This window comes from Choloepus didactylus, chromosome 8 (assembly GCF_015220235.1).
Source record: "Choloepus didactylus isolate mChoDid1 chromosome 8, mChoDid1.pri, whole genome shotgun sequence".
Lineage (NCBI taxonomy): Eukaryota > Metazoa > Chordata > Mammalia > Pilosa > Megalonychidae > Choloepus > Choloepus didactylus.
Window position 1 is genome coordinate 15,134,904 of NC_051314.1, and position 15,295 is coordinate 15,150,198.

General features: G+C 42.3%; 1 protein-coding gene across 1 annotated transcript in view; it reads right to left on the bottom strand.

The window, feature by feature from the left end:
• Nucleotides 1-814: 814 nt before the first annotated feature.
• The window catches only part of GTPBP1 (GTP binding protein 1), a 39,353-nt gene continuing 24,872 nt past the window's right edge, over nucleotides 815-15,295 (bottom strand). Inside the window, exons 12-13 of the mRNA XM_037847992.1 lie at nucleotides 15,076-15,276; nucleotides 815-3,596 (exon numbers count right to left, since the gene is read on the bottom strand). Coding sequence (XP_037703920.1) covers nucleotides 3,504-3,596; nucleotides 15,076-15,276 — 294 coding nt within the window. The 3' untranslated portion in view covers nucleotides 815-3,503. The remainder of the gene's footprint in view (nucleotides 3,597-15,075; nucleotides 15,277-15,295) is intronic.

The following is a 15,295-nucleotide window of genomic DNA, read 5'->3' on the forward strand; positions in this document are numbered from 1 at the left end:
CCTGAGGGTTTCCCCAGCCAAATCTGCCAGCTTGGCAAATGGGTGCGGATCCGTCCCTGCAAACATCTCCCCAGATCCAGTGACTCCATGCAACTGCTCAGAGATGCAGCGGTTCCCCAAATGGATTCTTGCACCTTTTGTACTGACCGTAGCAACTGGCTGGGGGATGGTCCGCATTACAGCTGAAAAAAACAAAGGCAACCGTGATCAGTGAAGGGGCGTGGGAAACACTGCCCCAGGCTAGAGCGCTGGGGGAAGGCAACTCCAGCCCACAGGCTTTAGGCAAGGTACAGCCTCTGAGCTCACTGACCCTGGAAAGAGCTAGTGCTAACGTCACCTCCCCATTTCACTAAACGTCTCCTCTGTGTCTAGCACCATTTTTTAACAAAGGAGACTTCCCCAAACAGCACCAGTAAATGATTCCCTGGAACTTGCCACATCCTTCCAGTTGGCTTTGCTCACCACTCCCCCCAGGGCCAGGCATGTGCGCTCTGCCTTTCTGGGATGTTCAGTCTTCTCCACCCCTCCTGACATGACCCTCACGCTGTCTGCTTTGTGGTGTGTCCACAATCCTAATCACTCTTGCGTTTCCCCCTGTATGGATGCACATTCCTGTTACCTTAATTCACTCTGGCCAAGGCGGGCCACAAGCCGGAACAGTGGTCCTGACTGTGAACTTGTTCCATTGTGAGAAGGGCAGGCCCAGCCTGGGTCATCCCTGTCCCGTTCCACCCTCATAGGGCATCACTCCTGGTAAAACTCCACAAACAATTGCTGCACATACAGAAGGATTAGGATTTGCCACTAGAGATGATCAGATTAACAAATTTATTCTTTTCTCAACTACAGAACGGCTGGTGTTTTGTTCCGGATGGATATTGGTAGGGCTTAGACCTGATGGGGACCTCTAGGATCCCTGTTAATGACAATAAAACACTTGATCCAGTCAGCCCTTGCTAGCAGGTGTGGGCCTGGTGACCACAGAAATCCTGACCGACCCTCCTGAGTGTGAGGGCAGGGGCCAGGGTGGTGACCACAGCTTCCCAAGTTGAAGAAAAGGGTATTGTTACGGCAACCACTGCCACTCATAAGGGCCCAAAGAGCTCAACAAGACGAGCATCCATCTGCTCCTGGAGCCATGGCTAAGCACTTGTCACGGGGACTGGGAGTGCAAGGGGTGCCGGATGCTGGCGCACTCCTGCTAGGAAGGCACCTGAGAGCAGCAGCCTGTAGGCAGAGCCAGGGCCAGTCAAGGCGCAAGAGGGAAGCAGCCACAGACAAGCAGATAAGGGCTGAAGGAAAAGACCAAGCTGCTGACGGGGCAAAGCTGAGGGGGGCATGGCGGCTGCAGGAATCTCTGCTTGCTGGGTGGCAGAGTTCCCCTCTGAGCATCAGTTTCCTTACCTGGAACAGTGGAACTGTACCTGGCAGAAAATATGAAAGACAAAGAAGCACGAACCCCCACCCAGCAGTTCTGGCCACAGGACTAAAACATGCCAACACCCTTGTTTTCTTTCAGGCCTGTCCCCCAGGCTCTTGGCCCCTACTATGGACTTGGGATGCCCTCCCCCGTGCCCCATTTCAGCTGAGGGCCCAGAACAAAGGTGTGGCATGGAAGGTACGCAGTGTGGGGACACGGACTGAGCACCTCCCACATGCCAGAACGCCATGTCAGGAGCTTCACATATATTCTCTCATTGACCCTCCATGGGAACCCTGAGCTAGGTCTTGCCTCTTGTTGTGGATGAGAAAACTGAGGTCCAGAGAAGCTTAGTAACTGGCCCTGCTTCATGTAGCTAGTGCAGGAGCCTGGGTCTTGAAGCCACGTCTGCCTGCCAGGGGACCTGGGCTCACCCCGCCCTGCCCTGCCCTGCTCCACTGCTGCTGGGGCTCAAAGATATGCAGAGCGCTGGCACTTTCCGAGGAGAGCTGGGTGGGTACAAGACACTGCCAGCTTGGAACCAACTTTTATTGTGTGCGCTAGTCTAATCAGTCCACGGCCATGGGTCAGTGGTAACTAGAAATCGTTGGAGGAAGGGGAGAAGGGACCAGCAGTCGAGAAGCAGGAGGAAAAGAGAAGGGCTGGAGAACAGGAAGGAGGCAAGGCTAAGGAAGGACCCAGCCAGCTGGGTGACTGCCCCGGCTAGAGAAGGAACAAATCTCAGCTGTCAGTCCACCCTAAAACTGAGGGCTTCAGTCCAGAGTTTCAGTCCAGCATATTGCAGGGGCCCAGGTTTCCCTCTATTGCCCAGGCAACCCCATCGCCCACCCTAGGCAGCAATTCTTCCAGAATTACTTACCCCTCTTGACTAAGCCTGGAAGAGTCTTTTTACCACCCCCTACCTGGCTCAGGCCTTGCATTGCTGTGCTCCTGAAACAGCTAAGTTGGGGTGGCATGGTGGGGTGTGGGGGGAAGGAGGGATTCCTGTCCCAGCCTGGCTCAGAGGAATGTCCCCACCCTACCCTCACCAATAGGAGATGCTAGAAAGCATGATGCTGAGCAGGCCCAGAGCCCAGCCTATGTAATCAGTGCCCCAAGACCCAACAAAACTCAGAGCCAAAGCCCAAGCAGGCACAGCTCCTGGGCAAGGCAAGCACCTCCAGGCTCAGTGGAGTCTGCAGAGCCCAGGAGTAGCTGAAGCCAGCCCAGGCAGACACAGGATTGTCTTTGGGTTGGTGGCAAGTAACAGAATTGGGGGTAGGGAGGGCCCTACAATCCAATCACCACCCCAGTCCACCCTCCAATCCACACGTAAAAACTTAAGAGCTTTTGGCATTATCTGTTCTTGGGCTTTAGAGGATAAAGGTTAGCTGGGAGAAGAGGGAAGAAAACAAAAAGGGAAGTCACCACTCTTGGCCATGTTAAAATCCCCCAAGTCCTAGATTGAGGGCTCCCTGCTCTGGCTGCAGCAAACACTTAAACCTGGACACCCCTTGGCCCAGAGTCCCAGCTCCAGGAAAGGGCCTCTGAGCACAGAGACGAGCAGTGGGGACAGGGAAGGCGAGGCATTCTTTGAGCTCCCTGACATCCCCTAAAGGCCCCGAGGATTCTCTCACAAGATAGGCAGACAGATGGACAAACGGACAGGCAGATGGACAGCTCCTGAGGGTGGTGGCCAGCCATGGAGTGAGAAAAGGAGAGAGACTGACGGGCCCTGACCGGCTAATATCCCGCACCTCACACACATACACACACTCACTAAATGGATTGATAGATATATAATAAAAAGAATAAAAACTAAGGGCCCAGATGTACAAAAATGTGTGGGTGAGGAAGAAGGCAGGGAAGAGGGCAGGAAATGGTCAGTTCTCAGCAAGTCTGGCCACCTTCCTCAGCTTATAAATTACAACCCCCCTAGAAAACGGGGGTGGGGGAATGGTGAGGGCAGCTCTGGCTATGGCCTGGGGGGACAGTGGGTGGTTAGAGCTGCTCTGACCCATTGGGTGGAGCCCTGGCCAGAGGATGAGGATCCCTTGGGTGGTGAGGTGGGCCGGGGGATGATTCAGCAGCTGCTGGCAGGAGTCACGCAGGCCCCCTGGGACTTCACTTTGTGGCGCTGGCCTCCCCGTCGACGGCCCCCACTGCTGGGCTTGGGCTGAAAGAGAGAAAGAAGAAGCTTGAGAAGCACTGTACCACGGGGTGCCGGGCAGAAAAGCAGAGGGGCTGGGCAGCAGAAAGAGCTAGGCGGGAGACAAGTGAACAGGCAGTGTCCTAGCTCCAGCCCAGCCAGTCCTTTACTATGTGATCTTGAGCACGTGACTTCCCAGCTCTGTGAAACGGAGCCAGGGCCCACCTGGCTTCCTCTCAGGGCAGGGGGGTCACATGTGATGATGGTGTGAGGGAGCTGTTCAGAGAAGTACAAAGTAGATCGGGGATCAATATTTGCCACTGCCAATAGGTGGAAAGAGAAAGGGGATGAACGAACCGGAGGAAACAATCAAAGGGAGAGAGAGCAGAAAAGCAAGAGGCAGGCAGAGGCTTCCATCACCAAAGGGGAGTCAGGCGGAGAAAGAGAGAGACATTGGAAAGGACACCGGGACGTTGAGGAACACCAGGCCTCACCTCCTGGGGGACAGAGCTGAGAGAAAGCCACATGAAACTGGGCCCAAGGCCACCTGCCCTACGGAAGTGTGCTGGGATCATTACAGGAGGACCTGCTCAAGCAGCATCTCTCAAACCTTTTTGGACTGTAGTGTACACATATATCACTCACACACAAAAACAACACTTAGCCTTACTATGAGAGGGAAACTTGGACATTTTTCTATTTCATCAAACCAAATGCTAGGAGAGTGACATCATCAAAATGGCAGCATAAGACATCCCTGGGAACTATTCCCTTTAGAGAAAGATAAATAAAAGAGCAGATTCAACTCACGTGGAGCTTTGAAGGGTAACAGAGGCTGGAGAAAGACACCACAAATGAAAAATAAAAAAAAAATAAAAAAAAAGAGGTAGGAGAGCAGTGTGGACCTGCCAGCCTAGAATCCTCCCCTGTGTTTGGTCCCAAGTGGTTTAAGAGACACACAAGCAGCAGCGCTCCAGCCTGGGCACTTTCTACCACGGTTGCTGACTACAGACCACCCACAGCAGGAGCTTGGAGTCCCAGGCACATTCAGGCACAGTGACCCAAGTTATACCGTTTCAAAAGGGGACTTAGAAGTCGATGTGCATGCATGTACAGTGGCCCCCAAGAAATCAGAGGGACCTGCGTTGGAACTATTGGCAAAGTGAGCACACTTCCAGCCTGGTCTCTAATTGCTGGTGCACCCAAATGAAAAAAAATTGGGTGTTTCTGAACACTGACCCCATCTGGCTCCATGGGTTAGGATCCTCTAATGCAGAGGTTACTGGAGAGAGAGGGCGGAGCAAGATGGCAAAGTAGTGAGGTGTGGAATTTAGTTACTTCTCTAGGGAAGCTGACAATAGCCAGGAACTGCATGGAATAGCTGTCTCAGGGTCTTCTGTGATCAGACATGCATAGCACACCAGTCTTGAACAGGCAGAATGGCTGAGATCGCAGCAAAGAACTGGAAACTTCATACAGTTACCCTTTCCTCCTGAGACCTGGGCCTGTCTGGACTGGGAAAGCCTGACTGGAGTCGATCAGATCTGGGGAGACCCTCTCACAAAAAGGTTACATAGAGTCAGGGCAAGAACCAAAAAAATAAGAGGTGAAAAATTCAGATCAACTAAACAGAAGCTATCTTAGAGGTCTAGAATAAGTTGAACTGGATGCCAAAGAACAGAGAACAAAGCCAACCAACAAGAAAACCCTAGGTAAAAGAGTGAAAACAAGCTCCAGAATAAACTAATCAAGAAAATCAGATGCCTAGACAACCATACTAGGAAACATGAAAATATGGACCAGCCAAAAGAACAAACTACCACTGCAACTGAGATACAGGAATTGAAAAACTAATTAAAGATGTTCCAACAAATCTTCTAAATAAAATCAATGAGCTGAAGGAAAATGTGGCAAAAGAGATGAAGGCTTTAAATAAGACACTGGATGTCCACCAAAAAGAATTCGTAAGCTTGAAAAAAACAAATGGCAGAACTTATGGGAATGAAAGGCACAATAGAAGCGATGAAAAACACAATGGAGACATACAACAGCAGACTTGGAGAGGCAGAAGAAAGGATCAGTGTACTAGAAGACATGACATCTGAAATCCTACACACAAAAGAACAAATAGGGAAAAGAATGGAAAAATACGAGCAGGGTCTTAGGAAACTGAATGACAACATGAAGTGCAGGAATATGTATGTTATGTGTCTCCCAGAAGGAGAAGGGGAAAAGGGCAGAAAGAATAACAGAAGAAGTAATCAATGAAAATTTCTCAACTCTTATGAAAGACATAAAATTACAGATTCAAGAAGTGCAGCGCACCCTAAACAGACTAGATCCCAATAGACCTACTCCAAGGCATTTACTGATTAGACTGTCCAATGTCAAAGACAAAGAGAGAATCTGAAAGCAGCAAGAGAAAAGCAATCCATCACATATAAGGGAAGCTCGATAAGACTATGTACAGATTTCTCTGCAGAAACCATGGAGGTGAGAAGGCAGTGGTATGATATATTTAAGTTACTGAAAGAGAAAAACTGCCAACCAGGCATTCTATACCTGGCAAAACAATCCTTTAAAACTGAGGGAGAGATTAAAATATTTTCAGACAAACAGACACTGAGAGAGTTTGTGAATAAGAGACCTGCACTACAAGAAATACTAAAGGGAGTACTACAGGCTAATAGGAAAAGACAGGAGAGAGAGATTTGGAGAAAGAGTGTAGAAATGAAGACTATGAGGAAGGGTAACAGGAGAGAGAGAGAAAAATATGAAATATAAAATCCAAAAGACAAAATGGTAGAAGAAAGTACTGCCCTCACAATAACACTAAATGCTAATGGATTAAATTCCCCCCAAAAAAGACAGACTGGCAGAATGGATTTAAAAACAGGACCCATCTATATGCTGTCTACAAGAAACTCACTTTAGACACAAGGACAAAAATAGGTTGAAAGTGAAAGGTTGGAAAAATATTTCATGCAAACAACCAGAGAAGAGTGGGGGTAGCTATATTAATTATCAGACAAATTAGACTTCAAATGTAAAATAATCAAAAGAGACAAAGAAGGACACTATATATTAATAAAAGGGACAATTCATCAAGAAGAGTACCAAGCCAGAGTGCCCCAAAATACATGAGGCAAACACTGACAACACTGAAGGGAGAAGTAGATACCTCTACAATAATAGTTGGAGATTTCAATACACCTCTCTCACCAATGGATAAAACATCTAGACAGAAGAACAATAAGGAAACAGAGATGCTGAATTACATGATAAATGAACTAGACTTGACAGACATTTATAGAACACCACACCCCACAACAGCAGGATACACATTTTTCTCAAGTGCTCATGGATTATTCTCTAGGACAGACCACATGTTGGGTCACAAAGCAAGTCTCAACAAAGTTTAAAATACTGATATTCCATAAAACAATTTCTCGGATCATAATTGAATGAAGTTGGAAATCAATAACAGGCAGAAGGTTAGAAAATATATGGAGGATAAACAACACACTCTTAAACAACCAGTGGGTAAAGGAAAAAATTACAAGAGAAATTACTAAATATCTCGAGGCAAATAAAATGAAAACATAACATATCAAAACTTATGGGATGCAGCAAAGGTGGTGGTGAGAGGGAAACTTATTGCCCTAAATGCCTATACTAAAACAGAAGAAAGACCAAACACTAAGGAATTAACTGGTCACCTGGAGAAACTAAAGAAAGAACGGCAAACTAATCCCAAAGCAAACAGAAAGAAAGAAAAAACAAAGCTTAGAGCAGAAATAAATGAAATTGAGAACAGGAAAACAAGAGAATCAACAAAACCAGAAGATGGCTATTTGAGAAAATCAATAAAATTGATGGACCCTTAACTAGGCTAACAAAAAAAGAGAGTGAGCAGATACAAATAAATATAATCAGAAATGGGAAAAGGGACATAACTACTGACCCCAGAGAAATAAAGGAGACAATGAGAGGATAGTACAAGCAACTATATGCTAATAAACTAGACAACTTAGATGAAATGGACAACTTAGAAAAGCACAAACAACTAACACTGACTTGAGAAGAAATAGATGACCTCAACAAACTAATCACAAGAGATTGAGTCAGTCATCAAAAAGCTCCCAAAAAAGAAAAGCCCAGGACCAGATGGCTTCACATGTGAATTCTATCAAGCATTCAAGAAAGAATTAGTACCAATCCTGCTCAAACTCTTCACAAAAAACTGAAGGGGAAGGAAAGCTACCTAACTCATTCTATGAAGCCAACTTCACCCTAATTCCAAAGTCAGACAAAGATACCACAAAAAAAGAAAATTACAGACCAATTTCTTTAATGAATACAGATGCAAAAATCCTGAACAAAATACTTGCAAATCGAATCCAGCAGCATATTAAAAGAATTATACATCATGACCACATGGGATTTATTCCAGATATGCAAGGCTGGTTCGACACAAGAAAATCAATTAATGTAAGATACCACATCAATAAATTAAAGCAGAAGAACCATATGATCATCTCAATTGATGCAGAAAAGGCATTTGACAAAATTCAACATCCTTTCTGGATGAAAATACTCAAAAGAATAAGAATAAGAATAGAAGGGAACTTTCTCAATATGATAAAGACAACATATGAAAAACCCACAGCTAACATCATATTCAATGGGGAAAGACTGAAAGCTTTCTCTCTAAGATCAGGAACAAGACAGGGATGCCCACTGCCATCACTGTTATTCAACATTGTGCTGGAGCAATTAGGCAAGAGAAAGAAATAAAAGGCATCCACGTTGGAGAGGAAGAAGTAAAACTTTCACTGTTTGCAAATGACATGATCCTATATGTAGAAAATCCAGAAAAATCTATAGCAAAGCTATTAGAGCTAATAAGTGAATACAGCAAAGTGGCAGGGTACAAGATCAACAGGCAAAAATCAGTAGTGTTCTTATATACAAGTAATTAGCAACAGGAGGAAGAAATCAAGAAGAGAATTCCATTTCCATAGCAACAAAAAGAATCAAGTATTTAGGAATAAATTTAACCAAAGCCACAAAAGACCTATACCCAGAAAACTACAAGAAACTGCTAAAAGAAATCAAGCAGGACCTAAAAAAATGGAAAAACATACCATGTTCATGGATTGAAAGATTAAATATAGTTAAGATGTCAATTCAACCTAACTTGATTTATAGATTCAATGCATATCAATTAAAATCTCAACAACTTACTTAGCAGAAATAGAAACACCAAGAACTAAATTTATTTGGAATTTTCCAAACTCTAAGCTTCTGGTTTCTTTGTTCCCAAGAGTTCATTTCTCAGCTTATCTCTGTCCTGTCGCATTTTACTATAAGCTGCAAGGAGAAGCCAAGCTACATCCTCTACATGTAGTCTAGAGAGCTCATCAGCTAAATATTCCAGGTTGTCGCTTTCAAATTTGGCCTTCCATCAGACGCCAGGACTCAATTTTGCCAAATTCTCTGCCACTTTAAAAGAAGGATCACCTTTCTTCCAGCTTGCAATGACACATTCATCACTTCTGCTCAAGGCCTCATCAGAAGTATCCTGAGTCCATATTTCCACAGTCACTTCAAAGCAATTTAGGCCTTTTCTATCAAGCTCCTCACAATTCTTCCAGGATCTTTCCCTGATCCATTTAAAAAGCTGTTCCAATATGTTTGGTATTTGCAAAGTCAGCAGCACCAGCAGCCCACTCTCGGTACCAAAATCTGTTCCAGTTTGCTAATGCTGCCATTTTGCAAAACACCAGAAATGGATCAGCTTTTATAAATGGGGTTTATTTGGTAACAAAGTTACAGTCTTACGTCCATAAAGTGTTCTAGGTAAGGCATCATCAACAGGTACCTTCACTGGAGAAAGGCCATTGGCATCCGGAAAACCTCTGTTAGCTGGGAAGACACGTGGCTGGCGTCTGCTTGCTCCTAGGTTGCATTTCAAAATGGTGTTATCCACAGTGTTGCTCTTGGGGCGTTTTGTCCTCTCTTAGCTGCAGCTGCTCTGTTCCCTCTGTCTGTGAACTCCTTATACACAACTTCAGTGATCCAATTAACACCAACCCTGAATGGGTGGGATAACACCTCCATGGAAACTATCGACTCAAACTTCACTCACAGTTGACTGAGTCACATCTCCATGGAGACACTCAAAGAATTCCAATCTAGTCAACACTATCATCTGCCCCCATAAGACTGCATCAAAGAACATGGCATTTTGAGTGACATAATACATCCAAACCAGCACAGGCAGGATTACCCGAATAGCCAAAATATCTTGAGAAAGAGGAATGAAGTGGGAAGTCTCACACTACCTGACTTTAAAGCATACTACAAAGCTACAGTGGTCAAACAGGATAAAGTGGTCAAACAGGCATAAAGATAGATATATTGACCAAAGGAATGGAATTGTCTGTTCAGAAATAGACATTCTTATCCACAGACAATTAATCTTTGATGAGGCAATCAAGCCAACGCAACTGGGACAGAGCAGCCTCTTCAATAAATGGTGTTTGGAGAACTGGATAGCCATATCCAAAAGAATGAAAGAGGACTCTTATCTCACACCTTATATAAAAAATAACTTGAAATGGATCAAAGACCTATACATTAGTGGTAAGACCATAAGACTTTCAGAAGAAAATGTAGGGAAATATCTTAAAGATCTTGTTACAGGAGGTGGTTTCCTAGACCTTACACCCAAAGCACGAGCAATGAAAGAAGAGATAAATGCGATCTCCTCAAAATTAAACACTTTTGTACATTAAAGGATTTTGTCAGAAAAGGAAAAAGGCAGCCTATGCAAAGGGAGACAATATTTGGAAACCACATATCAGATAAGGGTTTAATATCCAGAATATATAAAGAGATCCTACAACTCAACAACAGAAAGACAACCCACTTAAAAAATGGGCAAAAGACATGGAACACTTTTCTGAAGAGGAAATACAAATGGCTCAAAAACATATGAAAAGATGCTCAACTTCACTGGCTATTATGCAAATGCAAATCAAAACCACAATGAGATATCATCTCACACTACTGAAATGGCCATTATTAAAAAAAACAACAACAAAAAAACAAAAACAAAATTACAAGTGCTAGCGAGGATGTGGAGAAAGGGGCACACTTATTCACTGTTGGTGGGAATGTAAAATGGTGAAACGACTCTGGAAGGCAGTGTGGCAGTTCCTCAGGAAGCTAAGTATAGAACTGCCATATGATCCAGCAATTCCATTACTAGGTATCTACTCAGAGGGACTGAAAACTAAGACACAAATGGATATTTGTAAACTGATGTTTATAGCGGCATTATTCATGATTGCCAGGAGACGGAAATAGCTCAAATGTTCATCAACGGACGAATGGATAATAAACTGTGGTATATACATATGATGGAATATTACACAGCTTTAAGACAGAACAAAATCACGGAACATATAACAACATGGATGAACCTAAGAACATTATGTCGAGTGAAGTTAGCCAGAAACAAAAGGACAAATACTGTATGTCTCACTAACATGAACTAACATTAATGAGAAAACTTGGAGAGTTAAAGCTGAGAACACAGGTAACCAGGAGATAGAAAGAGGGTAGAGATTGGGCTTTTGATGCTGAAGGAGCATAGACTGTTCAAAAGGATTAACTGTATAGATCCAGAAATGGATAGCATTATACTGTGTGATGGTAGGACAATATTGTAAATACACTGAACAAAGATGTCTGTGAGTAAATTTAAAAGAGGAAGGCTAGGGGCACATATAATACCAGAAGGAAAGATAGATGATAAAAACTGGGACTGTATAACTTAGTGCAACCTAAAGAGGTCAATGATGATAACTAAACGTACAAATATAAAAATGTTTTTACATGTGGGAGATCAAATGAATGTCAACCTTGCAAGGTGTTGTAAAAGGTTTTGTATTGGGGAAAAAATATAATTAATGCAAACTAGAGTCTATAGTTAACAGTAATATTGTAATATGCTTCCATTAAATGTAACAAAGGTAATATACCAAAGCTAAAGGTCTACAAGAGGGGGGTATAAGGGAGGGGTATGGGATTCTTGGTGCTAGTATTGTTGTCTGACCTTATTATTGTATTTTATTTTAATTTTTCTATTATCTTTTTGTTATTCTTTTAAAAAAAATTTTTGGAGTAATGAATATGTTTAAGTGTTGATTGTGGTGACGAGTATACAACTATATGATGATACTGTGAACAATTAATTGTACACCGTGGATGACTGTAGGGTATCTGTGTGACACCTGAAACTCAGAGCTAGAGCTTGGCAGATATGAATGTCAGTATTAGCGCACACAGCAACTGCTAAAAAAAAAAAGCTGAAATAGAGTCCAGACTTCAATTAGAGATATGAATGAAGCAGATCTGGAAATTCTACCAGGGCAATTAGGCAAAAAAAAAAGAAATAAAAGGCATCCAAATTGGAAAGAAGTAAAATTCTTCCTATCTGCAGATGACATGATTCTATACATAGAGAATCACACTCCCTTTATCCAATGTATCGATGGATGAGTGAAAAAATGGGAACAAAAACTAAATGAAAAATAGGGTGGGATGGGGGGATGACTTGGGTGTTCTCTTTCACTTTTAGTTTTAATTCTTATTCTTATTTTTCTGGTGTAAGGAAAATGTTCAAAAATAGATTGGGGTGATGAATGCAGAATTATATGATGGTACTGTGAATAGTGCACCATAGATGATTGTATGGTATGTGAATGTATCTCAATAAAACTGAATTTAATTTAAAAAAAAAAGAAAGAAAGAAAGAAATGTCCAGGACCAGACAGGCTTCACTGGTGAACTCTACCAAACTTTCAAAGAAGAATTAACACCAATCCTGCTCAAACTTGTCCACAAATTTGAAGATGAGGGGATACTTCCTAAATCATACCATGAGGCCAGCATCACCCTAATACCAAAGCCAGACTAAAGATACCACAAGAAAAGAAAATTACAAACCAATATCCCTCAGAAATATAGATGCAAAAATCCTCAACAAAATACTGGCAAACCAAATTCATCAGCACATTAAAAAAATGATACATCATCATCAAGTGGGATTTATCTCAGGCAAGCAAGGGTGGTTCAACATAAGAAACTCAATTAATGTAATATACCACATTAATAGAATGAAGGAAAAGATCCACATAATAACTCACTTGAGGTAGAAAAAAGGCATTTGACAAAATTCTGCATCCCTTCCTGAGAAAAACACTCAAAAAACTACGAATAGAAGGAAACATCCTTAACTTGATAAAGGGCATATATGAAAAACCTACATCTAACATCATTCTCAATGGTGAAAGACTGAAAGCTGTCCGCCCAAGATCAGGAACAAGACAATGATGCCCACTGTCACACAGTCATTCAACATTGTACTGGAAATTCTACCAGGGCAATTAGGCAAAAAAAAGAAATAAAAGGCATCCAAATTGGAAAGAAGTAAAATTCTTCCTATTTGCAGATGACATGATTCTATACATAGAGAATCCTGAAAAATCCACAAAGTGGTAGGGGTGTACAAGACCAACATGTGAAAATCACATTTTCTATATACCAGTAATGAACAATCCAAAGAGGAAATTAAGTAAAAAATTCCATTTACAATAGCAACTAAAAGAACTAAATAACTAGAAATAAATTTAACCAAGGATGTAAAGGACTTATATACAGAAAACTTCAAAACACTACTAAAAGGAATTAAAGAACTAAATGAATGGAAGGAAATTCCGTGTTCATGGACTAGAAGACTAAATATTGTTGAGATGACAAGTCTACCCAAAGCAATAAAAAGACTCAATGCAATCTCAATCAAAATTCCAACGGTATTCTTTGCAGAAATGGAAAAGTCAATCATCAAATTCAATAGCCAAAATCATCTTGAAAAAGAAAAAAGTTGGAGGACTCACACTTCTTGATTTTAAAACTTACAAAGCTACAGTAATCAAAACAGTGTGGTAGGGACAAGGACAGACATATAAACCAATGGACTCGAAGTGAGAGTTCAGAAATCAACCCTCACACCTTTCGCCAACTGATCTTTGACGAGAGTGCCAAGTCCACTCAGTGGGGAAAGAATAGTCTCTTCAACAAATGGTGCTGGGAGAACTGGATAGCCACATGCAAAAGAATGAAGATGGACCCCTACCTCACACCATATAAAAAATTAACTCAAAATGAATCAAGACCTAAATAAAAATAATTAGAACTATAAAACTCCTAGAAGAAAGCACTGGGAAACACTGATAGGACCTTGTATTACGAAATGGTCTCTTAGACTTAACATACACTAACAGCATGAGCAACAGAAGAAAAAATAAATAAATGGGACTTCATCAAAATTAAAAACTTTTTTACATCAAAGGACTTTTTCAAGAAAGTAAAAGGATAACTTTTTGAAAAAAAAACACCTCCACAACAAAAAGTCAAAAACCCAATTAAAAAATGGGAAAATGACTTAGGGACTTGAACAGATACTTCGGCATACCAATGTTTGTAAAGATATTATTCACAATTGCTAAAAGGTGGAAGCAACCCAAGTGTCCATTGACAGATAAACAGATAAACAAAATACGGTATATACACACAATGGAATATTATTCTGCTGTAAAAAGGAATAAAGTTTTGATTCATGCTACAACATGGATGAACCTTGAAGATTTCATGTTGAGAAGAATAAGCCAGACACAAAAGGACAAATATCATATGACCTCACTTACAAGAAAGAAACAGAATATGCAAATTCATAAAGTCAGAAACCAGAATACTGGTTACCAGGGGCCAGGTGGGAGAGGGGAATGGAGAGTTAACATTTAATTGGTATGGAGTTTCTGTTTGGGTGATGGTGATGGAGGTGCAACTTTGTCAACATAATTAACACCACTGAATTGTATATATGAAAAAGGGTAAAAAAGGAAATTTTAAGATTATACATAAGTTACCACACACACAAACACACACACACAGAGAACTGTACACCAGAAAGAGTGAACCCCAATGTAAATAGTGGGCTCAAGTTAATAGCATAATTATAATAATATCCTTTCACCAACTCTAACAAAAGTACCACATTAATGCAAAATGTTAATAATAGGGACATTGGGAGGCTTATATGGGAACTCTGTGTTTTTTACATGATTTTCCTGCAGACCTACAACTGCTGTAATAAAAAATAATTAATTAATATGGGGGGGCAAATACTAGTCAGGACAAATTAGATTGATTTTATGTAGGCCACACCTTATAGTTTGAAACACACTGCTTTAAGAGACAAACAGCTACATTTCTATGGCACTTATATGCCAGGATCTCTTAGCTGAAAATACCTCCTCTACGTTAGCTCATATTTGTGAGGGCTGCCCAGTGAATCAGAGGAAGAACCACACCCCACCACCCTGCCCAAGGGGGCCAAGGGGTGCTCAGGACTGGGCTCAGGAAGCAAGCTCACCTGTGGCTGGGTACTGCTAGATGCAGCTGGCTGCGCAGCCCCTAAGGAGGAAGCCTCATCTCCAGGTGGGGGAGCCCCTAATGCCAGCCCACCAGATGGGCCCCCCTCTTCTCGTTTGGTCAGGGGGCCCTTTTTCGTTGATTGCATTTTGATCTGCTGGGGCTTGGAGTTCATCGGGGAGTTGTTGGTGGTCTGGAGGAGCTGCAGGAACCAAGGGGTG